The 27,995-nt window shown below is 33.7% G+C and overlaps 2 protein-coding genes across 3 annotated transcripts in view; one reads left to right on the plus strand and one right to left on the minus strand.

Moving 5' to 3' along the window:
• Positions 1-27,995, minus strand: part of LOC126967944 (dynein axonemal heavy chain 2) — a 32,874-nt gene that overhangs the window by 2,374 nt on the left and 2,505 nt on the right. The window contains exons 3-25 of the mRNA XM_050812656.1: positions 27,639-27,920; positions 26,972-27,566; positions 26,062-26,266; positions 24,778-24,915; positions 23,729-23,875; positions 23,394-23,516; positions 22,432-22,526; positions 20,462-20,537; positions 19,745-19,870; positions 9,836-9,934; positions 9,086-9,325; positions 8,806-8,920; positions 8,437-8,685; positions 8,165-8,361; positions 7,914-8,075; positions 7,721-7,838; positions 6,940-7,094; positions 6,677-6,852; positions 6,208-6,375; positions 5,935-6,102; positions 5,186-5,411; positions 4,958-5,077; positions 4,519-4,652 (exon numbers count right to left, since the gene is read on the minus strand). Coding sequence (XP_050668613.1) covers positions 4,519-4,652; positions 4,958-5,077; positions 5,186-5,411; positions 5,935-6,102; positions 6,208-6,375; positions 6,677-6,852; positions 6,940-7,094; positions 7,721-7,838; positions 7,914-8,075; positions 8,165-8,361; positions 8,437-8,685; positions 8,806-8,920; positions 9,086-9,325; positions 9,836-9,934; positions 19,745-19,870; positions 20,462-20,537; positions 22,432-22,526; positions 23,394-23,516; positions 23,729-23,875; positions 24,778-24,915; positions 26,062-26,266; positions 26,972-27,566; positions 27,639-27,920 — 4,114 coding nt within the window. The remainder of the gene's footprint in view (positions 1-4,518; positions 4,653-4,957; positions 5,078-5,185; positions 5,412-5,934; positions 6,103-6,207; positions 6,376-6,676; positions 6,853-6,939; positions 7,095-7,720; positions 7,839-7,913; positions 8,076-8,164; positions 8,362-8,436; positions 8,686-8,805; positions 8,921-9,085; positions 9,326-9,835; positions 9,935-19,744; positions 19,871-20,461; positions 20,538-22,431; positions 22,527-23,393; positions 23,517-23,728; positions 23,876-24,777; positions 24,916-26,061; positions 26,267-26,971; positions 27,567-27,638; positions 27,921-27,995) is intronic.
• LOC126967980 (DNA-dependent metalloprotease dvc-1) lies at positions 10,574-17,032 on the plus strand. Of its 2 annotated transcripts, XM_050812721.1 has the most exons (4): positions 10,574-10,819; positions 14,478-14,709; positions 15,561-16,347; positions 16,489-17,032. In XM_050812721.1, the coding sequence occupies exons 1-4, from the start codon at positions 10,662-10,664 to the stop codon at positions 16,881-16,883; spliced, it is 1,572 nt and encodes a 523-aa protein (XP_050668678.1). In that variant the 5' UTR covers positions 10,574-10,661; the 3' UTR covers positions 16,884-17,032. The 2 variants fall into 2 exon arrangements, with proteins under 2 accessions (XP_050668678.1, XP_050668677.1); XM_050812720.1 differs by having other exon boundaries at positions 15,561-17,032.

A 27,995-nucleotide genomic window follows, 5' to 3' on the forward strand; every position in this document is an offset into this window, starting at 1 on the left:
CTGTTCTTTGAACAATCTTATTTGGCAGCGTAAGTAACACTTTACAAAGTGCTTTCTTATCTTGTTCTGATCGACAAGACAATACCATGTGGAAATAATCATTTAGTAAGCATTTGGATTTTGCCACTGGATGGAACATTAGCAGTATTGTTAAAGCCTGAAAAGAAAAAGTTATTTTAAAACTAAAACACCAATAATTAGCACAACAACGTCACAAAGATGAAGCTTATAAGTATTATATATGGACATAGTTCGTGAAAAATGTTTCAAACCACAAACATCACATTTTAAGGAATTCATGTTTATAGTTTAATAAATATTAGTGTGTTCCATACATGTGGGTTGGGCTACTAAGTCATGGTGTCATTTAAAGAGTAGGGCCGGCATTTAGTTCAGTCCGTTAATATGAATCACATGACCAGTTTTGTGTTCTTAAATCAATTTAGACATGATCGTGGTTTGCAATGTTTTTCTGGTATTATGTCCATATATTCCTAAAACTTGTCACCTTTAAAGTGAATACTAGAAAATATATGGTGACGGAGACTTTTGTCAATATTCCAGGAAAGTTCTGAACATTTACAAGAAATGGAATGGAAGGATGGTTGGAATTACTAGCCAACCCTGCATGGGAAATGGACTAAGTATAATTTCAGAAATGAAAAAAAAATTGAGAAGGATTAGTTAATGGAAGTATAATTGATTAAAGTTACATAAAAGATAGATGTATTCTGTTGTAAGTGAACATTAAAGGCCTTCCTTTAAAGGATTCTCATAGCCCATCTGTTGTTGAAAAATAACATGGTTGGAGCATGGTAGCAACCACTTTCATAAAACTAAAGCACAGACCAAGACATTCATATACAAAATCTGCACTTATAAAAATGTTTTACATGTTTTGTTGATTGTTTAACTCCATTCAAATAGCATTTATTATATTCGAAATAGTGAATTTGAATTCTGAATAAGCAAACTTAACATTGTGTAACCTGTTCTACAGAATATTAGCATAAAAATGATAGTGTCTAATAAGGTGCTAACCAACAAAGTAATGTCTTGTTTTATTAGTATTTTAGGAATGAAAAGAATAATGAATAAAAAACAATATTCATAGATTGAAAAAAAAGTTAACAGAAATTTTACCCGCGTATAAATATATTTATCAGATGCTCGTGAAGATTCATTAGGTGGAGACTTCTTCAACAAATATAGCAATTGATCCCAATTATGAGAATAAATTGCTTTACACACTAAATGGTGATAATGGCTCTTCCATTTTGAGATTTTTATTTTGCTATTGTATACAGTTTTGTTCTTTTGTAGATCCAATAGACTGAGTCGGCATTCTTTTGGGCCTGATTGAGATTTTTCTGACAATGAGGGATCAGTCAATAGCTTAATAGCTCGTTTCTGAAAGCATAGAAAGTATAATAGGCATAATATAATATATATTTCTTAACACTGAATAAAATATGTATTTAATAATACTATGTATACTTTATTAAATTTATATTTTTATTAATTATTAGACTGATGTTTATTTGCTCTAAATATATTTAAATGTAATATAAATAATACCTTTAACACTCACCATAGAACTTTCAGGCACAAAACGGCAGTTAGATAATTCTTCTTCAGTTAACATGATTTTAATTGCTTATGCTAATATTTTTTTATTTCGAGTGAGACGAGATACGCATACAAAATAAAATAAAAAGTTATTATTTTTTAAATAACTTATTAGCACTACAAATTACAATAGCAATCACCAAAATAAAATTCACATTTCCACATTTGATTTTAAAATTTAAATTTTTGTGTCACAATCACATGGTTACAAAGCACAAACACATCAATGTCACATATGACTAGTGTTGCCAGATACGAAACTTGAAAATGCGGTAGCAGTACTTTAAAAAGGCGGATTTTCAACAAAAAAAGCGGAACTTCTTGTTTAAACATTACATACATTACATATAGGAACATTACATTATCGATTTTTCTTTCTCTATAAGCTTTATTTTTTATATGTTTATTCATACCAGGACAAGAGATTTTATAAATTAATGGGAATATGTCAGTGATCATAAAAAAATGTGAATGTTTAAAAGGAATTTTACTCTTATTCCTCATTCGATGGAAAACACATCTGAGGCATTGTCTCCCGACTCTTCGACCTCTGCATTTGGAATGTTGTAAATCTGTTTGACAGTCATCTTTACAAACATGTTTGGAGAAGCTTTGAAATTTTGGGAACAGCCTTCATTTTTTCTTACGGACTGGTCCGCCAAATGTACTCCATTGACTGTTGGTGTAATTAGACGATTTCGCTTGTCAGTTTTTATATTATTTAGAATTTTTTTTTGAAAATTTCCTCTCATAATCTGCATTTGAAATAGGAACTGACAGAGCTGTGAGCGCGCAGTTAGTATTTGTGAACAGCCGTTCACCAATTTCGTCTTTCACCATTCATTCCATAAGTCACCATTTTCTCGTGTACTACTGTTTCAACAGTCTTTTGGATTGGAAGTATTCATTCAACCGAGTAAATTTTTAACTTGTTCAAAGTTGAACATGACATGGAACTAACTAGTCTCAAAAAAAGCGGAACCGCGTCACCTAAAAGCGGAAGGTGGATCATTATCAAGAAAGGCGGTGTTAAAAGTGGAAAAGCGGTACATCTGGCAACGCTGCATATGACACAGCTTACGCTGACAATGACAATATCACAATACAGAGACAAAACAAACAGACTAAAGTTTTAAGTGGCTAATAGCCTATAATAATATCCCAACGCGCGATTCTGCAGCTTTGTGTTCTTTGGATAAAAATAATTTTAAATGATCGTTTAGGGAGCATGCAATGTATTAGCGATAGGTTTCCGATCTAGGTACCTGTATTATTTTTGGTATAATTAATTTTCTGATTTATAATGCAACTATACGTTTTTTTAATCATTAAATTTTATTTAATGACGTGTAATTGTCATTTTAAATAAAATTTTGAAAAGCCAAATGCAAACAGGTATATTATTGTTGATAATTTACAGTCATCTGGCTGATAAATCCCCTGATCAGTATCGCTGTGGTGGCCCGTCGTATTCTTGTTATATACAAAAATTAAGAAAACGTTAAAAACCTCCTACCTACTGAACATATCTTAGATAATAATAATATAATAGGGACAGACTGACAAACGTAAAACTTATAGCAACCCTCGTTTTAGTCAGGATTTCAAAAAATAACTGCTACTACATTGGTTCAAAATTCAACTATCGCAGCATACACTTATTTTTTTACATCGCTGCCAATTGACCAATAATATTATAAACAACTGGAGTAAATGCAGAAATGTATAGATATAGTAGTCGAAGCTAAATATGGTGCGATTGGGGCATGTGTTAATTTTCGGCTTTGTTTTTTTATGAAGTGAAATGTCCATATCTATTGAACGTCATTATATGTATACTACATATTTTTTCTATTCTTTTTTGTATTTGTACCGACAGTACTAAATTCAATAAAGTACTTTATAGATTTTTTCCAGGCGAAACGTAAAAATGATTAAATTTAATTCTGATTCTATACGAATATTTAACAAGAGACTGCACCTTAGATAAGTTATACCACTAGATAGACTATGATGACAGTAAAAACGTCGAACAAAATATCTACAAAATATTTCCGTTAATATCAGTACCTACCGATTTCTTTATCGCCGAGGATAGACAGAATTACATAACACTTGCCTTGTCGTGTGGAACGACTTCTACCATCTTCCAAAAAATTCCGAGAGAAAGCAATACCGCACAATGCCCTAGAGCGTTACCCATAAAGATTTACTACAACTTCTTCACATCAGGACAAGCAATAGGTAACTGCAGACTGAACTTCATTTACAATGGTGGCGAAAATTATATAAGAGAAAATATACACAACCGTTCGTCAAATATTGCCAAAAGTAAGGCACCTATTATCCTTACATAAATTAAATCTAAAATATTAGGAAGTAAAGTATAGGAAATAGTGTATTCGAAATATTACCTTATCAATTCTTATCTTGTTTACATTATCAAACAACTTTTTCAAATGGACTTGAATTAATTGGGGTTTCTTTGAGTTGCCCAAAATTTCCAACATATCATCATTTGAAATAAAATAAAATCTGGGAAATAATTGACGTTTCGTTTCCAAGTACTTTTCTAATGCTCTTAATATTCCATCTAGATTGTCCACCATTTTGTTAAGTTTATTAAATAAATATGGGGCTGGTTTGTACAAGCAAGCTTCCACAGCATTACTTCCAGCATACATGCTGCAGAATTAAGAATCATTTTACACTACGGTAAAAAAATATTAAAATTACATTTTAATATCGTAAAATCAAAGTGCTGGGGTTGTTCCTTTATATATTATTGTACCTAATGAACAATGGGTTTCTTTAGATGCCATATTAAGTAAATTTTAAATCTACTACGTTCTTTAAAAAACCAAATGTTATTTTAAAATAAATTCTAACTTGCTCGTAACTTCTGTCCAATCAGCAGCCAATGTGTCAAAAATTATAACTTCATTTGGTAATTGTTTCCGAATATCTTCTCCGTTGAATATGCTTTCCAGATACAAATATCTTCTTTGCACTTGTAAAGAAATCTATAAGAATGAAACGAATTCAAATTAAAAATCACATTTGAAACCAATTATTTTTTTATTAAGTACTTACATTTATGCACACTACATTAACAATAATTTTTACAACTCAATAGTTTTTGCATGGATATTCATAATATAACTAATAATCAATTTACAACTGAGGGTTACCAGATTTTATTATTCTAAAATATGTATTGTGTGATACTATTATACTATACAACATCGGTTAGGTTACGTTAAAACCCAATTTAATTAAATAGCTAAAATAAATACTAATGTCTATTTATTAAGGAAGTAGTTTGCACCTCGATACATTCCGCAACATAGCCAAGTGACTTTTCCCAATAATCAACTTCTTTAATGAATGGTTCTACGTATTTAGTTGATTTCATTGAGGACAACTGTACTTGATGGTCTTCTAAAAACTAATATAAAACATAATATGTTCATTAATCATCATATCAACATCACGTCCGTGACATACGATTTCCACAAAAAACTTTTAATATTTAGATTAAATTGCAATCATTAACCTGCATAACATCTTCAACATTTTTAATTCTATACATGTCTCCTTTATGATGTTGCATTTCATAAGTTGTATTCTTCCACACTTCACGAATAGCTTTAAGCCCATTTTCAATATTTAATTCCATTGTAGCTGCATTTGATATTTCAGCTATATCGTCCGAATACATTTGAAAATTTAATCTAACTATCAATTCTAATTTGAAGTCTTCAGAGTCCTGGTCAAATTCGCTAAAATTCAAATTATAATTATAAATTTGAATAATTAAATATTTTTCGATTCCTAGAGGTATAGGTAGATCTTAAGAAATTCATAAGTACTAAAAATAAAATGAGAGTTTAAAGTAGGTAGTATTAAGATATCTAAAGATTTGTCTTGCAGGATCTGGTCTAGCACAATGACAAAAGTAGACACTTTAGAAGTCTGCTTGGCTGAATCTCTCAAATGTAGGTATTAGCTAAAGTATACGACATGCAAATCGGCATGCGACTCTTGCGAATTATCTTATTTTGATATCATCATTGAATAACAATGACAAATATAATAATGAAAAGCGCTAGTGAAATATTACTTCATCATATTTGTTACTGGAACATCTCGCAAAATTATCAACATAGCGTGCAATATGTGTGAGATTTATCATATATAGTGTGTTTGTTAATGCAGTAAGCTAAAATTAATATAAGTAATAGAATATAACAGTAACTAGGTAGTAGCGAGAGTCAAGATTTAGCCATGTTATATATTACTCACACTCCCATCAAAGCTTTGATTCTGTCCCAGTGCCGCTCTCTCATGCAGGGGTTCTTTAAATCGCCTATTAACGGAAGGGTGCGCCGGAATGCGTCGACTTTTACTCTTGTGGTGTCGATAATATCCCAACCCTTATCTTTTAGCTGACGAGAAAGTCGGTTAAAGTTTCTAAGGAAAGATAAGAAATTTTTAAGGATCTAAGTATACTTAGTAGAAATTTAATAAAATATGTTAATAAAGCTTCACTATTAGACAAGAGCGTAAAGAACTCACCTAAACAAAAACATTACATTATCCTCCATTTCATCAGTTTCCATCTCCCAAAATGTTTGGGTTTTGTATTTTTCCCATGACTCTTCCCATTGATAAACTAGACCCCAAACTTCCTCCAACTTTTCCAACTCTTTCTCCATTTTTTGTAGGTCCAAGTTGACCGGAGTTCTAAATTTAAAAAAAATATACTTACTCCATACAATGAATAATGAAAAGAATTGAAATATTCTTAATGCAAACTTATGTTAATATTATGTACTACCATACTAATACAAAAAACAATAATAAACATTAATACAAAATGTATGAATAGGATAATATATAATATAGTATATTATGTAACAAGAATTTGATTTAATCATTAATTTATGTACATGCTTTTATAACTAATTTATCAATACTGACAATGCTTAAATTCAAAATTATCATACTATGTAATACTAATTGAACATAACAAATGAGATTTTACGTTAAATTAAAAACAGCAAGCCCATCTCTAATCTGTTGTTCTTGTGCTCTCAGGGCATTCAATTGCTCTCTGAATGCTTTCAACTGCGCCATTGCATCCTTTCCACTAACGTCAGAACTTGTTGGTGCTGTAGTATAAAATTCTTCACAAAATTCCTTAGCGGCTTCTTTAAATTCCTAGTTCAGGAGAGAGAGGAAATGTAGGATAAAGAAGGGTAGGAAAAAAGAATACAAAACAGCATAGCAATTTATTATGTTACTAGCCTCTGCTTGCTCCAAGAGTTCGGCTTTAAATTTATCTTTATTCAGTTCCAACGCCTTTTTAGCCTCTTCTAATAAATTTAAGTATTCTGTCCATACAATTGGAATGTTTTCATGACGACTCTGCATATCCGAACTGCATTCTACGTCGAATTTGGCTAAAAGAAAAATGTTCAGTTCACATTAATTAGTTCTCCTAAAACAATGTTATGGAGAATTATGCCCTCTAATATTATACCCACTATCTGTTACAAGCAAGATGTAAATGGGCAACACAGGTAGCTTAACCGGGACAGAGTACAGAAAATTACATTGTTCTTACAACACTCCAATTAAACTAACAAGTATCAAAAATTCTGCATCTGAGATGACAAACTGCTATAAAACTTCAACAAAATTTCAAAAAGTAGCTGTCAATCGCGACCTGGTAGTAGACGCATTTACCAGTATACCCATATTAGTTAGTTTATTAGTTCCAATGCTTATACTGCCACATGCAAATATACAAAACAATCATAATATAATATTATCATCTCTCATCGTTACGGCAACGTTCGTAAGGAAGATTTTCATTCGACCATTGTTTCCTCTGACTTACTTTGTAAATCCGAATGCCACGATAAAGTATTTTTTTTTCGGTTTTATAAAATAATTATACACTCACAAATAATGTGGCTTTCTATTGGAGCCACCTACAAGCTCAAAAACTTTACCTCTTTATAATTATATCAGTGTAGATTTTCTGCTTGCTCGTATTTTAGCTAGGCATATTATTAGATCTTACCTAATGTTTGCATCTGATCAGTGATCGGGGGAAATGTTTTTTCAAATGGGGCTATCTCTGACATCAGCCTTTCATAAGTAGCCATTGCTGAGGCTAATTCAGCTAAATCAACAGGCATCTAAAAATTGTCAAATCGTAATTTTATTATATCAGAGCATTATTTTTCAAAAGCGAAGTTTTTTATGATGCATACAGTCATTGCTTCAACACTACTCCTTTCAATGTACTCATAAACAACGTCGATATCCGCTTCAGTTATTCTTCGTAGCAGTTCGCCCAATTTCGTCTGCCATACTAGGCAATGTGCTATTATTGATTTCTTAAGATTACTTGAGTTCAAGGTAATAAAATGGATCTGAAAAAAAAAAACATTCGCTTAATTCAATTCAAATACCTATAATTATAGCGGTTTTATTGACAATGTATCCAATCCAACATTTGTACTTGATTAATTGTTTCTTGAATCTGAACGGCATTTGCGAGATTACTGTAGTTGATAATTAAAGCATCAAAATCAGCAGCCTTGTGTCCTTCGATCCGGTACTGCTCGAGAAATTCGTCTTTGTCTGTCTTCCATATATGTGAGTACGGTTCCCACATACGAATATGATCTAATAAAAGTGATATATTGAACTCGATCTCTAAAAATATGTATTTTAATATTAGATAAATACCATTAAAATACAATTTATATTTAAAAATCACCCTAAACATACCAGTGTTGATTAGAGATTGGAGCTTATTCGAGTCCGCGTCATTACGAATTACTTCAGTAAACTTTTTTAATCCTCCTGCAGGCAGTCCAAATTTCTCGAATAATCTAGGAATTGTGCCCATTATGTGGATGATTTCTTCAAGCACTGTTGTGAATGTTTCGGCTATTTCACTTTTAGTTGGAATATAAATTATGTCCTTACCGGAGAGGTAGAGGTTCATCTTGATAAGAGGCGACGGTGCCATTGTTCCTAAAATATATTATTCTCATTCAAATCTACAGGTACAGCGTGTATTTCTGCCATTAACATCAAAAATGGCTTTTTTAACGAAGAAATGAAATTGTAGGAATAATTGAAATAAATGCTTGCCATCTCCGTGTAAACATTTATACATGTTTTGCATAGTGGCTTTGATAGACAAGCGCAGTGCATCTTCCATCTGACGATCAAATCTTCGAACATATTTCACCCAGTGCTCCACCATCTAAAAACAATATTTATGAACTACATATAAAACAAAGTATATAGAGAGTCACAAATTATAGGCATTGCAAATGGTATTAGGACAGATTTAGTAAAATTAGGAACAGTATGAATGCGACTCTGTAAACCATTTAATATTTAATTTTAAATTAAAAAAAAATAATACCTGTCCTATGTACGGCTCAAATCCCTCGTAAACAATAATAACATAAACTACGACTTCTTTATACATATCCAGTATCTTAGTAACTGCTGCACTTTCCATGTTGCGAATGGTCTCTCTAAGAACTTTGATTTCAAAAACGTTATAAATATCGAATTCTATAAGTGGAGTGTCACAAATTTTCTCCATAATTTTAACTAAATTTAAATTACAGTTTTTATAAGTTGTCAAGAAATCTTGAAGCTGAAAAAAATTAATACCTTAATAACATTTAACACTAATAACACTTTATAACTGTTTCTATATTATCTTTACATATATGGGGATTTTGCTCAGGTACGGCGATCTAATCATGACCACATCATTTGATACAGTGATTCACAAGGAAGACTAAGGTATTTAATAATATTGTGAAGATTTGGGTATAATGGTTGAAATAAACTAAGTGTAAACAAGAATACGCTGCCTAATCTCTATGAATGGAGGTAACCAAACATTGTATGGTGTGCCTTGTGCTCGTTTTTAGACTTCTCTCTACAGAAAGAAAAGTCCACGATGGTTCATGCCTATTTTTAAGCATAAATAACTCAACCTATTCTATGTTACATTCAAAAAAAGTGGTACACATTTCATGTGCTAATTGGAAAGCTATTCAACTACTCAAGGCTAGGCCTTATCAAATTACATGCATTACCTTAAGCTTTTTATCATTCTCAGCTAAAAATCATAATATTGAAATGATATAAAACTTACTTCACCGATTTGTACTACACAATCAGCAATATACGCATCCGACATAGTTGAAGTCCATGTTAATTTAACGATTCCAGGTTGGACTTTCTTTTCACATGCCTAAAAGTTCATAAACATTTTTAAATGTAAAAAAATACTGCTAAAAACAAACAACTAGACTTACAATCACGCTCAAAAATTGTCTAAAGCAAAGCTCTGCCTACGCCAAGGCTCTAGTAGGCAAAGTTTTCGTTCAGTTGTGTTTTGAACGCGCTTTGAATACAACGCCACGCGATGACAAAGTGTTTAGTGAAAAACTGTCCAAATAACAGTATATTCAAACTTAAACTTAAAAAGGACGTATTTAAGTATTGTAGGTGCCCCTTTACATTATGTAACTAACTTGGCGTTTTAATAATTTTGCAAAATAATTATTTTTTAATTAAAACAAAACACATCGCCGACGACGTCTGACTGCGAAGGAGACGGAGGTGTCTTTCTTTAGTCTAGCAAGCAGCTTCTTATGAGCCTATACAACAGACTTTGAACATCACGGTGTTAATTTTAATGTATGTTTTGAATGCATGTTATGTCGTGTATACAACGCCGCTCGGATATTTTTGACGACCTTGTAATAAGTTTTTTTTTTATAGTTGCGCTAGGCTGAAAGGTACTCTGTGGTTGTCAATTCTCATAGCATTGGGAGCAGTGACATTTCTGAATTCTTATATTGTTTTGACTTTTGCTGTTTTGCGAAAAGTTCATGAATTCAAAGCGGTAGCAGTTTGAAATCAAAGTTTTTGTAATAATAATATATATTATAATATAATGAGCGCAGAAACAAAAAATGAATTTAGCGGACCCCGAGTTGGAACTTATTGACCCGACGCCTAACGTTCACGCATTGTTTTTACAATTTGATAAAATCTTCTTCTGGGCAAAATTGTACAGCAGAGCTGTTGTGCGCTGGAGTAAGAGAATGTATTCTTGTGCCGGAGTCTGCTCGTAAGTACCAAGAGCAAAATTATTATCAAATCAAATCAAATCATCTTTATTTGCATGATAAGGTAATAATATGTTGTTGGCTTATAATTAACAAGTGCTCTTATCCTGTCCTTATCCACAAGGCATGCAAACTTATAGAGAAATACATAGTTCACGTTTTAATTTCTGTAACAATTATAATATATTGTACTATACTAAAAAAAGATATACATCCTTATTTCATAGGCTTATTAAGTTTAATTTATAATATAATGTCATTAGCTATACAATGATATTGAGTTCAGTCGAAGTTAATTTTTATTATTTACTATTTTATCGTCAAGAAAATCTATTAATGAGTAGTATGCTTTTTTTATTAAGTAAGATTTGAGAGACTTTTTAAAGTAGAATATATTTTCGCGCTTAATATTGTCAGGTAATTTGTTGTAAATTGTTGGTCCCATGCAAAAGATGCTGTTTCGATACAACTCTGTTCTGGACTTAAAAGGTCGTAATTTGTTGTCGTTTCGTTTCGAAATTAGCGTTTCATATTTATTGATATTATTCTTTACCATAACTGCTACTTCATAAATATATATTGATGGCATGCTAAGAATATTTAATTTAATAAAGTGAGGTTTACATGATTCGGTTGCTTTTAGTGAGCAGACAGATCTGATACATTTCTTTTGAGCTTTGAATACTTCATAAATCCCTGGAGCATTACCCCAGAATAGTATCCCAGAGTGCTGTCTACATACGCATGATATACTGCTAACACCGCAGTCATATCAACTACTTTCTTCAGCATATGTAGAGCAAATGAGAACCTATTTAGTTTTTTAATGACATAATCAATGTGTGTTCTCCATGACAGATCAAGACAAATGCCCAAGACAAATGCCCAAGAATTTTGTGGACTTCTCTTCATTAATCGCTTTACCGTCATAATTTATATTTAATCCTTAATATTGTGTGTTTTTGTAAGCAAATTACGTCATGCATGTTTTATTTAGATTGATTTTTAGATTATTATAATTTAACCACTCTATTAGTTTGTTAAGCGAATTGTTTATGTAATTTTCATATGTTAATCGATTGTTGTCAATAAATATGGCAGTACTATCGTCTGCAAATAGGGCCATTGGATCCTTAATAGTTTGAGGAAGGTCATTTATATAAATAAGAAAAAGCAGTGGTCCTAGAATACTGCCTTGGGGCACGTCAAATGTTGTTTTCCGGGGGAATGATAAATATTTCATTTTGGTTTTAGTTATAAGATTTATTTTAGTTATTTCTGTTGATTGTTGTCTACCAGATAAATATGATTTAATTAAATTAAGAGCATTGTTTCTTATGCCATACCTTTCTAATTTATTGGTCAGTATTAAATGGTCGACATAGTCAAAAGCTCTGGTCATGCCCATAAATATCGCTGTCACTCGTTTTTTATTTTCTAAACTAGTCATTACCGTTTCCAAAAAAAGTTATAAATTGCTTCATTGATAGACTTATTTTTCCTAAAGCCTACTTGCTCCTTATTCAAAATATTAAATGTTTCAAAGTACAAATACAGGTTTTTGTGTATAATTTTTTCAAAAACTTTTGATAAGATTGGAATCAAGGCGATAGGCCTATAAAATTGCATATCCAGTTTGTCTTCTTTTTTAAAAATAGGTTTTATTATCATAAGTTTCATTTTATCTTGTTATATACCATATTCGATACACTGATTCATAATGTAACTTAATACTGGAGCTATTATGGTAGCGACATATTTTATTACTGTTGTATTTATACCATCGTATCCGTTACTATTTGTGTTTTTTAATGACTTTATTGCATCCAGAATGTCATAGGAGCATGTTGGGTTAAAAAAAAGTGAGTTAGGTTGATGGTGTCTATGTCTAGTGATGTATTTGGGATTATCATTATAACCACTTTTTTTGCAATCATTGTTAATTTCATCTATAAAGAAATCGTTGAATGCCTGCGCTATCATTTGAGGATCAGTGACAATTTTTGATCCAATTCTAATGGCATCTATGTCATCTCTAGAGATATTCATAGGTTCAAAGTACCGTTTATTATATTCCAAGTGGCTTTTGTTTTATTATAGGAATTTTTTATGATACAGTTATTTTGAGACCTCTGTTAAGTTTTATAATTGATTTTAATCTTTTGGAATAAGCCCTTAATTTAATTATATCTGATTTACATTTAGTTAATCTTGATGTCCACAAAAGCTTCCTTTTAATTTTAGAGCAAGTTCTTATATCCCTGGAAAGCCATCTATGTCGTTTTGTAGAGGATATTTTTATTTTTACAATAGGGAAACATAAATTATAGAATAGTAATATCAAGTCTAAAAAAATATTGTATGCCAAATTTGGGTCATCAACAGAGTACACCTCTTGAAAGGATAAGCTTTTGAGGCAGTCATAATATTTATTCATATTTTCAATCGAAAATTGCCGTTTATGAATGTACCAGTGGCTTAGAAGAATGCTTCTCTTAGTTGGAACTTGGACAACCTGCGCAGTATGGTCAGATATGGCTAGTTCATATACCGAACTAGTGCAGCCACGTATATTATGAGCAAAGTTATCTATACATGTATTGCTACTTAGACAAGTGGGCTCTTTAAATAATAGCTTGAGATTATATGATTGCAATAACTGCTCAAAATATACAGATGTCCTATTTGTTTTCATTCTGTCGATGTTAAAGTCGCCGCATAGTATAACTTTCCTATTCTTAAAACATATTTTATTAAGTATTTTATCTAGACTACTGAAAAATAAGTCAATCGCAGTTACGATGATTTTTGGTGACCTGTAAACGCAAATAATTATAATCTTGTGGTCTACTAATTCTACTGCGCTGCACTCTATGATATTTAAGATACTGTATTCATCTATATCACGAATCACGCGACAACTTATGGCCCTTGCGTATCAATATGCACGACCCTCCATGTCTACTTGTCCTCAAGCAGAATGATGCTAGTTGAAAATTAGGAATACTTAGGAAGCTTACATTGTCTAATATCATATTGTGTTCAGTAATACACAGGACATCAAAGTATTTACTCATTTTGACAGAGAGTTCCTCGAGACAAATAACGAGCTCATCGGTTTTTGTAATTAGTCCGTTAATATTTTGGTGTAAGATGGTTATATTTTTATACATGAAAAAGATTATTTTTTAATTCAGCGTCATCGTTGGATTTGGCCAGAGTTAGCTAGTTAGAGTGAGTTATTTTGTATGTTTTAAAATATAAATAAATATTTATATTATTTATTATTTAAATAAATATAAAATATTTTTAAAATTGTGTTCATTTCATTTTGTTATGGGTTGGTACGGAACGCGAGAATTTGTTGGAAATCTTCAAGATTACGCGAGTATCTACCTCAGAATAATTTCTATCTGCGAATTTTTTTTATTTGATTTTATTTATTCGTTGCTAAGGATGGAAGAGATTTGTGGCAGACTGAACCTAACATTTGAGTGGGGACTGCATATCTTTTATAAATATGTTAATTAGGTGTATGTATATTCTTCATTGGATACACAGGCAAAATATTTTGAAGAAAGAATGAATAACAATAGATACAGAATTTCTTACATTCAGAGTCACATGCCACAGGAATTAACTATTATACATTTATCTTAGGTATGACCGAGGAGGCCTATGTGATATTGCTCTCAGTGAACCACTGCTCAAGCTAAGACCAAGGAAAGACTTAATTGAGACCCTGCTGCATGAAATGATACATGCATATCTCTTTGTTACACACCAAGATCAAGACCGGGATGGCCATGGTCCTAACTTCAAGTCTCACATGCACAGGATAAATAAATCTACTGGACTAAATATCAGCATATACCATGACTTTCATGATGAGGTTAGTTTTTTAAGTGTCTGTGAACAGTTTATGCAATTTAATGTAATATGTTTCTATTTGCGTGCTTGGCTGTACGGGCAATGCGAATGATGTATGTATGCATTACATTAGTACAAATTTCACATTTTTACATAATATCTGGTGTTGGAGTTCAAATGCTATTATCAACATGAACAACTCTGAGCAAATGGTAAATAATTAAGTGATGTGATAGTAGAAGCAGAGAAACACCACTATCTTTATGCAAAGCTAAAAAATCAGGCCAACCAGAGATGACTTGATTTGTTGATGATTTATCCTATATTTGAAATCATATAATATAGATGGCCAAATAATTATTCACTTTGCATGTCATATTACTTTTGTTTCCCTACCCTAAAAATACTAATTTTTAAATGAATTCATGCTAAGGTAATTTAACTTCATAAAGTATATTTTGAGGGTGCAAATGTTATTATATATATATATATATATATATATCACAATACAAGGGTTGTGTGTGTGTGTGTGTGTAAATGTAAAATGACTTTGTAAATAATAAATATTAAATTTAGCAATTAAGTATCTCTACAAATAGAAGGAATAATTAATATAATAAATATTTTTCACTTATATTGACAATTTAAGAGACCTGTGATATTAATAAATATAGTTGAGTTAGTTTTTTCATTAACTGCCATGTTTCATACAATTTGTCAAGAATTATAAAACATATTTATTTAGAAATTGAAAAAATGGAAGGGGAAAAGTCAACACTGCTCAAAGCAGATGGCCAATATGAAAAACTACAAAATTTTTATTTGTAGTTGCAAATCCTTCAATTAATTTGTTATTATTTTAATCAATTTCAGGTTGAACTTTACCAGACTCACTGGTGGAGGTGCAATGGACCTTGTCAAAATAAAAAGCCTAGATTTGGAATTGTCCGTCGATCTATGAATAAAGCCCCAGGTCCAAATGATTACTGGTGGAAGAGCCACCAACGCCAGTGCGGGGGAATTTTTATTAAAATCAAAGAACCTGAAAAAGGAAAGAAACAGCGCAAGAAAGATGAAAAAGCAAATGGTGATATATCTAAAATGATAAGTAACCTGAACAACACCAAGATTAATGAAATTTATAAGCCTATATTGAAGGATTCTAGTAATATTTTATCTAAATCTAAGAATACAAATGCACCAAATTACCTTAGTGATAGTGTTACTAAGAAATCAAACAAGACTGATACCACTGATGTGCTGGAAAAAGTCCGTAATGTTTGGGCAAATAAAACAATACCCTCATTATTAAAACCAATTGATACAAATACAAGTAAAAGAAGCAGCATCCACATCACAACAGGCAATTCAGATCTTCATTCTCATCCACCCAAAAAAATGAAGAAAATAGACGATTATTTTAAAACAACAGCAACAAATATTTTGAAAGATTTGTATGGACAAGATTTTATTATAAAAGATGAAAAGAATGGAGATAATAAAGTAGTAGCTGTACCAGTATCATGTGATAATAGTTTAGTTCATTGTCCAGTTTGTAATGTTAAAATAAAAAATGATGACGTAAACAGTCATTTAGATGAATGTCTGAACAAGGAAGAACTAGCTAAATTGAATAATAACAATGAAATCATTGAAATAGGTAATGATCATAATAATGTAAAATTTAAAACTGAAAATAGTTTCGTAGATAGTGTAGATAGAATAAAAAATCCGGTGCTTCTAAAACCAACAATAAAAGAATATCCTATGACTAAAATTGAAATTAATACAGTCACTATAGTTGCAGGCAAACAATTGAATAAAATTAAAGTAGAAGAAGATTGTAAAGTAGAAGAACAAACAATTAAAAAATCATATGAGACACAGGCTAGCAGACATGATAAAATAAAATTGGAACAAACATGCCCCTGTTGTGGAAGTTCTGTTGATAAAAAGATCGAAGAGCATCTAGATGAATGCTTATCATTTTTTGGTGATGATAACACAATACCCGAAGAAGGCGCATCCACAAGTTTCGCTGATAGAACAATTATTATTGATGATGATAATGACATCTGTGATGAAACTCTGACCATGAATGCTACGGGAACTAAGCACCCATGCCCTTGTTGTATGAAAATGATTGAAGCAGTTGATATGAATAATCATTTAGATGTATGTTTAGCTGCAATATAATAATTTAAATAACGGAGTAATTTCATACATGTATTAATATTATTCCATTGTGTTGATTAGTGATATTATTGTGATATAGTTTTAATTTATAATGTTGAAGTTTAGCAGTGACTTTAATTTTATTAATTAGTAATTAATTTATTGATAATTGTGTTATTTTAATTAAAGGTTTTCGTTAATGTTTGCCAACAACAATATCAATTTATGTTAAATAAGTTTGCTTGCTTAACTTAAGTTGTTAACAACTATTTTTTTCAATAATTTTAAAAATAGTTGTGGGATTATGCTTGGTACCATCAAGCTCAACGGCTGCCATCCGGGGGCGAGCATGTTCGCCGGGGAGGGGGATACCTTAGATGGATTCCTAACAAGAATGTTAGGAATCGCGAAGTCATCCATTTCATTGTTCAACATAATACCAAGCTGCTTGGATCGCTTCTGTGAGCCCCAAATATAGTTGATAGTGTTAGTAATTGAAACAGCACTACCGTCGTGAGCGACCATAGGGACGTGAGTGGTCCCGTGGTCGTCAGATCCTTCGAACAGCGCCCCGTAGTGGTGCCGGTCATTGTACGTACGGGTATCGTCGACTAGCTCCAGAAATGAAGTAGACCACTCAGGCTTTGACAAATTTCGCTCCAACTCAGGTATACTGAAGGGCAGGATAGAGCGTGAAGGGTCTCCGAGGCCGGTTCGCAAGTCCTACGCGTAGTTGAAGGTCTTGACTGTGCGATGCCAGTAGAGGTTGGAGTCTGTTGAGACGTGGGATCCGGGCCCCACCCAGTCCCGCAACATGTTCATGATGGCTGCCAGCACCGAACCCAAGCCTGGCAGGGGCACTGGATACAGGTTTGCTCCTCGGACACCTGCATTGCGATCGGATCCTGCCACTCCACTCCACTGTGTTCTTCTCTGATGATACCCTCGAAATCTTGGATATCTGCGACGAGTGGTGCGGTATGGGTGCCGTTGTGAATCGCCTCCGGACCCTCTGCGATGATGTCCAGGGTACTCGCTAGGTTCGGTTCGCGGATCGGGTCGCCCTCTTTCCACACTTCCTCCGTCGCTGGATTAAAGTAAACTTCGCGCAACAAAGGTTCTGCTAGTATGATGGTGACGCCGCCCGTGTATAAGATAAAAGCTAAAATTATAACAAATGTTGGTACGTAAAATAACATTATATTATACAAATACTCGGACTCGTTCCATATCCATGCGAAGTAGCACATTGCTGTCACAACAGTCTGTTGCATAGAGCTTATTGTGTAAATGAAACACAAATGTAGATACATTTACACACATATTTACTGTTACCAGTCTTGATTGACAAGTCGAAACCAGTTACGGCCGTTCACAATATTCAGTCTATCTCTTACTTGATATAAAAATCTTAACTATCGTTGACTTTTCTGTCCCAATAAACTTATCGACGGTAACTCACCTTAACGCTGTTTGTCAATGGGACGACGTACAGCTTACCAGCGATATAAAGTTTGTATGGAAATTGCAATTCACGTGTTCCAATATAAGGCGATAAGAATGACTTATCGGGTATATTGGGACAGCTTCAGATTATTGACAGCTAATTACTGACAGTAGAAGGTAGTAATTTTTCTCTATCTGTAGATATTAAATGACAAATTAAAATTAGTCACTCATTTATCGGGCTGTCACGTGGTTTATATACACTAGTGAATTCTATGTCTGCGGTTTATACTACTTCACAACATAATGAAAACAATTCCAACTAAATAGGTTAAACGAAAAAAAACAAAATATCAAGTAAATACACTTTATCAAGTATAAAAATACGAGAAACAAAACGTTTCATACAGCAAAAACTCATTTCAATAGAGAATTCATTGGATTAAGAGCTTTTTATTCCTTCTCATCTGATATCTACTGCAAACCTTTTCCAAAATTGCAAATTGGTAGTATGGCTACCTACATTTGAACACGTAACACGATTCTCTCTAAAGGTTTCTGGGTGTTAGACTTTCAGCTTGCCTACCATGGAAATTGAAGAGGAATTTGATCAAATTAAGTAACATTAGTTATCCTAACTCGTTGTTTATTAGTTGCCCACAATAATCTGCATACCACAGTAGTATATATACCTCAGGCAAACAAAGAATGCAGTTCCGGGGTCACCAAAGAGATGAGACTACTCAGGGATAATGTACGCAAAATTATAGGTGTTATAACTGGCCACTGCTGGCAGCAAGGGACAGCCCTTAAACAATCATCTGTTTACCATAGGTGGGACAGATACGCTTCCTGCCTACTACTGCATAACAGAGGATGCGTGGAGGAAGAAGAAACGCCACTGCATGTGCTTACAGAGTGCAAGAGCGTGGCTGAACAGTGGACACAAATTCTCCAATCCCCAGTATCAGTCCCGAATGCCTGCAGCAGTCTGAAACGGCTGCTATCTTTCCGGAACTGCCTGGGCTGAGCTGGTTGGAGTGAAAAGGTTAACTGACGCGCACAATAGCCAGCCAAACTAACTAACAATAGTATCATCATCATCCGGAAGACGTCCACTGCTGGATAAAGGCCTCCCACAACAAAGAAACAACAAAGCAACAAAGATTTCCACTAAGATCGGTCCTGCGCTGTCCTCATCCAACGTATTCCGGCGATCTTGACCAGATCGTCGGTCCATCTTGTGGAGGCCTGCCAAGACCGTCTTCCGGTACGTGGATGCCATTCAAGGTCTTTGCTGCCCTTTACTTTAAGTTTAATGATTGCGAAACTGAAGTGGCAGTCTGCAGGGCACATAGTTCGACGGACAAATGGCCGTTGGGGCAGTAAAGTCCTCGAACAGTAGTATACCTACATATAATTGAAGCAAAACATACCGACGTCAGCGGCTTGAACAGAAGTCTCTCCTCGTCCGACAAGGATTCCAGGATCTTATTGTAGCCCTTCACCACCGCCAGTACACTCTCGTACACGTAAAACACAGTCTTACTCTTCATGTAGACCTGATAAAGGTAAAGATGGAATTAACATAGGCCCCAAAAATATACTTGTCTGCATCTACCACGATAAAATGTAGCCCCGAAGATGGTGTCCCAAAGTCTTTTGCTTTTTCCCGGACATTACCAGTCTTCTCTGAACGGCTCTTTTGCACAGGATATTTCGGTCGGAATATATTCTTGATCATGTAATCTTTGTTCGTGGGTATATTAGCGAATTTCTTAGAAACTAATAATAAAAATATTAGCACCAGGAAAAAACCCACTTCTCGGTTAAGTCGAGTTAGTAAGTCTTTTATTCGGCGATGTATATGGTTTTACAACATGATCCCAGAAAATGTACAAAACAAATATGTTACGAAATTCAAAAGAATTGTTAAAAAAATATGGTTAAGGTACCTACATAAATGACGTTCTTAATGATACCACAGATTGGAAATAGAACGACCACCATCAGACTACTTAATAATAAATTTTATTGTATCTAGTTACAAAATTTTATTTTCTTTGAGTTTCTTGCGCCCGAGGTCTGAGACATAAATTTTCGAATCGGTGGTAGTTTTTAAGAAATTTAAATCGAATTTGAATTTTACTTACCGCGTAGGCATGCATCGGAATTTCTTGCCTCAAATTCTCCCAGTGGGCGGCTTCTTTACATAACTCCAATATGTTGCTGAAAAAAATGTAAACTGTAAATGCTATTTAACTCGTACTATTTCTGCTTTACTTCCAAGTGATAATCTCCTGGTTCTCCAAAACAAGGGTCTACTTTTGGATCGTTCCTCTCTATACCTACTTAATCGGATAGAAAAAATTGTGTGTGTACTTATGTACGAAGGCAAAACTTATTTTTCTTTGACGTAATAAAACAAAAATCCTTAAAAAAATATTCTCTGTTCTATTTTACTTTTGTAGAAAAAACAGTATTGTTATAAAGGTATTAAATACCTACAAACAATGGAATTATTAGTATACTTACCGCATAATTTGGTTAAATTATGTGTAATTAAATATCATTAAATTATTTTTAAATACTTAGTAATTAGATTTTTTTTATTTTACAACTTATAGGTAACCTTGCTATAGAAATTTATTTATTTCTAGTCCATTGGTTGTGTTTCAGTATCTACTGAATATTACCAGAGGCTTATGGTAGCTGAAGTACTTATGATACAGATGGCCTAGTTGGCCAGCTAACATCAGGGTGTCTTCAATATTCCTTCACCAATAGTACATACTTAGAGCGCAAAGCAATAAGTAAGAAGAACTTCATCTTGAACTAGAACATAATAATATTATAAGAAGTGCCATTTAATTTAAGTGAGCACACTGCGACTGCTACGGGTACTCAACCAAATAACTTACATGAAGTGTTGGAATAATATTCCGCCTCCCATACGGAACTGCGTTAGTTTAGGGCTATTTAAATTAAAATACAAGGAATATCTCATTAATGTTCAAAAATCAATTTAACATATTAAAAAAAAATAGTTTGTTTTGTGCGGCAATGGCAAGTTTAAATCAAGTTTAATTGTATTGTTCTGGAAAAAAAAATATTGCTTTAGTTTTAATTTTAGATCCGAGTTTCACTATTTTTTGTGCTTTGTGCTCATAGAGAATTAATAGTTTGTACACCTTTGTGTGACAGGACTGTGCGTTAGTAGCGCTCTCTGGGTTTCCACGGAAGACCAGCGTTGTGGATTCTTTCGAAACCACAACTGTGCTGAGTTGGGGGCCCATTGGCGTCATTAGATCATAATTAGAATAGTATAACTTTAAGAACTATTATCAGAATGTATAATGAAGTCAATAAACATTTCTTTCATATAAGTTTACGTAAATTAATGTAGAAAATTATGCAATAAATGTTTCAATAATAAACTTATACCAGCGTAATAGACAAAGATTCTCTTCATTACGGCGATACTAAATTTAAAATGTTCATGTGTGCTAGTTTTACAGATGTGTTATTGAAGTATGTGTAGTATTTTGCTTTTGGTCTATCCCTATGGCAAATATTGATAAACGGCGTCATATTCACGTATACAACATTTTATTATCTGACACATATTTTCTTAAATGATTATAATCTTAAGAAAATAGAGTGTTTAAAATGTATTATTTAAGTATTTTGGTGCATATTATGTTCTATGTAAATAAACATCACGAAAGTAGTATTGAAGAATCAGTATTTATCTGTGAAATGTTTTTTCAGTTGGATTATTGCTAACACAATCTAATACAGAGCACGCCACTAATATATTTTTAATTAATATCCGTTAAAACACAGAACAATAACGATAAAAACACTAAAGCGTGGACTAATTTGACAGGAGACTAATGGACACTAAATTGTTTCAAAACGGTTTGATTGTCTTCATCTATTCCGTCTGTTTCTGACACCTATGATTTATGTAAGGAAAGTTATCTCACTTTCACACAGGGTTCGTCTTACGGTGTATACTAAGTTTATAGTTTCAACACGACAAGCATATTATACAAAGTTCTTTTAAAAAACTTAATGTGCTAGTTAGTACAATGGTACTTAAGGTAGGTAAGGTACTTACACATCAATGTTACACTCCAGCAATCCAGGATTCTCAGCGCTTTTCTTCATGAGTGTTCTATTGAGGCCCACTCCGCATTTTTCGTCTAAATTGTGCTGGTAAATACAGTTGATATGATTTGAAAAGAATTATCACCAAAGTATGCCGTCAATTATTTTGTCGATGGTACTATCAATGAAATACGACGGATCTGATTTGTTGTATGTAATAATATTACATACATAGCGGTATTATAATAGTATAATACCGCTATCGTTTAAGATGTCCTGTTATGAGTGTGTATTTTAATAATACATTTAAATAATGGTTTGAAGCATTGTCCATTTTTTACATTTTGGTGTAATATGGCAACATCAACCACACTAGGCTTAGAAGTTAGGACACTAAAAATAACTTCACTCCTTACAGGACACCTGTATTGAGGATACTAATCTGACTTCAAAGCTTAGTTTTCTGAGACCCATTCGCATCTTTTATGAACAATTATAAAAACAGAGACTAAACACTTTTGATCAATCTGGATCTGTTTACTTCGTAACATAGTTAATGTTACGATCGACAGTAGGTATAGAGCTGACCGAACTATTACCATCAGGTCGCACTAGACACACATCTCTATTCCAATTCCTGCTGAGTTACAACAATCATTGAGAAAATTTCGTAATTTATCGCATTCTATACAACTATAATACAATTTAACACTACTGAACACACGATCACAAACACACAACCACACTCGCTTCTTGTTTTATTTTAAATACCTATTGTAAGTAAATCAGTTATTAGAAGTAGTAGTAAATAATGTAGAGGTAAAGTAAGGGAAAGCGTAAAAGCATAATATTTACTCATAGTTCATCTATTTGTTTCAATTTATATTAGATAATTTTAATATTATAGATAACATATACAATAAGTATCGTAGGTGATATTTACTAACGTAACGTTACATTACGTATACTCACGGTCCAAGAAATCCACAGCTCCCTGATGGCGACATCAATCGCTCCCATCAGCCGATTCACGTGCATTATCACGTCTTCAGAGCTGCTGCACACCATCAGCCACACTGATGCGTCCGTCATCACCTACACCATCAAAGCATACTCTCTTATCCAAATTTTTCCGTTTAGATAGCCAATCAGTTCATCAAAATTTAAATTTTATTGCATAAGAAAACATTAGAATATATCTAGTAATCATATATCTACAAGGAAACCCCAAAGTATTTATGTCCAAATTCATCCAATCCAAATGGCCACAGTTTCTGCATTTTCTCCAATTAAAAAGAGGAGTTTACCTTCTTCAGATAAGCAAGTCTGTTTCTTCGCATACGCAGCACTGCAGCCCGTCCTGAGAACGACGGCAGATCTGAAGGGTGTTGTCCTCGGGAGGCCACCATGTCCTTTTTGGCTTCCTGTACCTCATCACTGAACATTGCCCAGACCTAAATAAAATCATGAATTCATGACAAAAATCTGCATTGCATCCCAAAAAAATTGAGGTTTGTTGTGTGGTCGCAGGGAGTGATGTAAGCTCACACCTAATCACTCAAGGTCACTGGCAGTTAGTATCGCCTTAATGGCTCATTATGTTAAGTTAGTAAGTAGTAAATACTACAGAATTACTCATAGTTTTTTTTTTGTTTATCTTACAATATTTAGTAAACATGTCATATATTAAAAACAGCCATAAAAGGGTTAGATTTATAAACTAAATAAAAAGTTATTTCTCATCTTGTATGTGTGGGCATAAAATAATCGAGTCATGAATGTTCTGCGTGGAGAGATAAAATTGACGTTAACTGGTTACAACACATTTGGAACTACAGTTTCCTTTGCATTTGCAAAATATCACTTTTAGAAGCTCAGTGGGTGCTGGAGGTTTAGAGCTCTGCACTGGCATCAATAATTTTTCTCCGCTGTGCTCTAACTAGGTACCGAAGCACTACCTACCTAATAGCTTTTTTATTACGACAACTATTAGACGCTTGTGTGCGTGGCTTGTATAATATCAAATTTTGTAACATAATAACGCCTCGACTTATTTTGCATTGAAATTAATAAAATACTTACTGATGATATGTGAACCCAGTATCTTTCTTATTGCTTGTACTATTACTTTTATAAAGTTTTACTACGCAAGCCGGCATTTTAGTTATTATTAGCAAAGTTTAACAGAACATGTCGTACGTCAACGTCACACATTGTTCGAGATTGGTTCGAGTACGCCCACTTGGGCGTAGTAGTAGTTGCCTCACTTTGCTACTACGCCTGCGGTATCTAGTTGTAGCGTAGCGGAGACTAATCCTTTAATCTATGGATAATATATTAAACAGATAACACTCACCTCAGCTGTTTTGCGTTTGAAAATGCGTTTTAAGCTCTTTCGCTTAGAATAATTGTGAAGTGAGTACAAAGCTATAACAGCTTCCTCCACGTGATTGACTCCTTCGAAGACTGATTCCACAAGGTTTTCAATTATGATCTGAAACAACAGAACATTGTTTGTGTTCGACTGTGTCTAACTCGAACTCTTGTCTAAGTAGGTATAGCTGGTAAATACATACACATAATGACCACAGATAAAGAACAAACTACAATAATATCGCAATATGCAATCAATACGGTCATCCCTTTAATAAGTACTCTTTGAATACGGTCTACAACAATACCATAGTGAATAGACTGAAGAGTTTAAACATAATAAGCGCCATCTAGCGATGGTAGTCGGTACGTTACGAGCGTAAATTATTTTTACTAAAATAACGCAGCGCCATCTCTTGGCCTGGGTACACTGATTTTAATTAATACTTTATTGAAGCACATTTTTGGAAGATATTTTTTGGAAATAATTTTATTTGAAATATGTTTTATTGAAATATTTAAGCATGTTGTAATTTTTTTTTTATATATGCGTAACAACATTTATTGAAAGTTTTTCTAAGAAATATTTGATTTGAAATATTAATCGAAAACTGAAATACCTATTTGTTTTTTAACTTTGCCCGTTAAAGTTTCACTTCTACCACAGTCTTCAGGGCAAGTCTTCGTCACAGACGGGGCAATCATCGCTTACATCTTTTTCGAGATCCATGATGGCGGATGTGACTTTTTCAAGAAAATCCATATGGGTATGATTTTCGAGGCTTTCGGGAGGGTCAATTACAAATAGGACATCCATTTCGAAATCAAAAATAGCGGATGTGACTTGTTCAATAAAATCAATATGGGTATCATTTTCTAAATTTTCGGGAAAGTTAATCCGTATACGACATAATGATACTTATAGCTGCCTCGTTCACAACTAGATCCGCTTCGCTCCTGTCAAAAAGTAGCAGCTCTCTTCAAGAAGGTGGCCATTCCGATCAAACAGCCAAGTGCTTCGACTATGAGCTTCCTTGTGCGGTGTTTCCGAGACGATACGACATGGGTACCTTCAAAAAAGCGCGTACACCTTCCTTAAACGCCAGCAACGCCCCTGTGATTCCTGAGAGAATCACAGGAGGGGGTGATCACTTAATGCCACATGACCATTTGTCCTCCATTTCCATAAAAAAAACAGTATTGATAAAATAATAATGTGATAATAAAACTTTGTAGCCAACATAAAAACATACAGCATCCATCATACCTCGATATCCTTTATGACAGTCCGAAACTGTAATATATCGTCGTACCACGACGGCGCCTGCACGTCTAGTATGGTGGCCGACACTGACTTGACGTTATCCAGAGCGTCGTGGAACATATGCTCGATCTGATCACATTTGTCTTCGAACTGATCACCGCGGGCGCCTCCGAACATTGGCTTGTTTATCACTTCCATTTCGTCAATCCTTGAATATATTATATTTAATGAAATCAGAAATTATTCATTTTGACATGGGTCGGTGTCAGAGCAAAACTACAAACTTCCGAGGTAAGCGGAATGTGAAGATCATGTATGTGACTAATTTCTATCCAAAAATGATAAAAAAATTATAGACATATAGACAAAAACAAAGATTTCTACAAACGTAGACACAACTGATGCAGACCCAGAGCACCCCCGCCAATTGAGAGGTTAAATTATGGATGTATTACATAAAATACAGAGAAACATAATATCTGAAAAACATAAAACATAATTTTTGTTTAGGACTGATAAGATAACTAATGGTCGCTTGCAAGCTAGCAATGGAGAGGGCTATGCTCGGAGTTTCCCTGCGAGATCGAAACAGGAATGATGACATCCGCAGGAGAAACACTCACCGACAACGCACGGATTATTGCCAAACTGAAGTCAATGGGCAGTGCATATAGCTCGAAGGATATATTATAGCCGTTGGGACAATAAAGTCCTCGAATGGCCACCACGTACCGAAAGGCGTAGTGTTGGTAGGCCAAGAAGATGGACTGATGATCACGATCGCCGGAAAAGGTTGAATGAGGGCAGTGGGATCGTCGTGTATATCTTTGGAGGAGGCCTTTGTTTAGCTGTCTTCAACTGATATTATGTTGAAGTGTTATTGCATACTTAGAAGTGCGTTAAGGAAATTTACCTGCCAAATATAATCATGCAGTTACAGATGTCCAACATATCAAAGCATCGCTGTACGAAAGAATCGATATAATTGAAAATGGCTCCAGTATCAAGTTCCCAAGTGCCAGGCTTTGCTTCACTATGTGCCTCCGACATTATATCATAAATCTCCCTGTACTTCTTGCAACAATCGATGCATTTGCTGAACTCTCCTAAAGCCTTCTTCGTTTCCCCGTCAAAAAGATCCTCCAATTTAATATAATTTCGGCATAAAATTATAATCTGGTTACTCAATGCCTTAAACAAGTTTGTAATACGGGTCTCTGAATTGTAGTATGGAGATTCCATCCATATAAATCTAAAAAGATTCATAATTAATGGAATATGGTTGGATATCTCGTCAGGATCAACGACACATTCTAAAATAGCACAAGGCTGTTTGATCACTTGGAGATATTCAATATTGGACGTGGCTTCTTTTATTTTCTGATAGATTTCTTCGCACAGTGATTGGAATTGATGAATAAACGTGGAATGCGTTGTGACAAGGATCTTGGTTATGTGCTTCACAGCTGGATTCTTCAGTTGGTAGACAAGCGCACTGAGATTTTCATCTGCAAGAGGATAAAGTTTTAAGGTATAATTTGACGTTATTAAAATATAGTTCAAAATGATTAGATACATACGCCTGTACACCCAAAAATCGTATTCATCGCTTGGACAAAGCAGCTCGTTTTGTGACGCCACTGAAGATTGATCTTCGATGCAAGATTTAATTTGGTGTGTCCAGTAGACGACCACACCTTCCAGACGTTTAACCAACTCCCTGTCAACGCTGGCTGCTTCGAAAGACAAATGTTCACCTTCTCGTGGTATATAAAGTACCGTAATACCCAGCATCTTGTAGTACATGTCCGTTAGTTTTGCCAGAAATGTGTGGATTTGAGAGCAGAATTCACTCTTGACACCTAGAATGAAATTAAAAGTTTCTTAGGTAGCCACTTTCAGTCGAGAAATAAGTTGTAGCCGATCTTTTTAAAGTA

This window comes from Leptidea sinapis, chromosome 14 (genome assembly GCF_905404315.1).
Source record: "Leptidea sinapis chromosome 14, ilLepSina1.1, whole genome shotgun sequence".
NCBI classification, from domain to species: Eukaryota; Metazoa; Arthropoda; class Insecta; order Lepidoptera; family Pieridae; genus Leptidea; species Leptidea sinapis.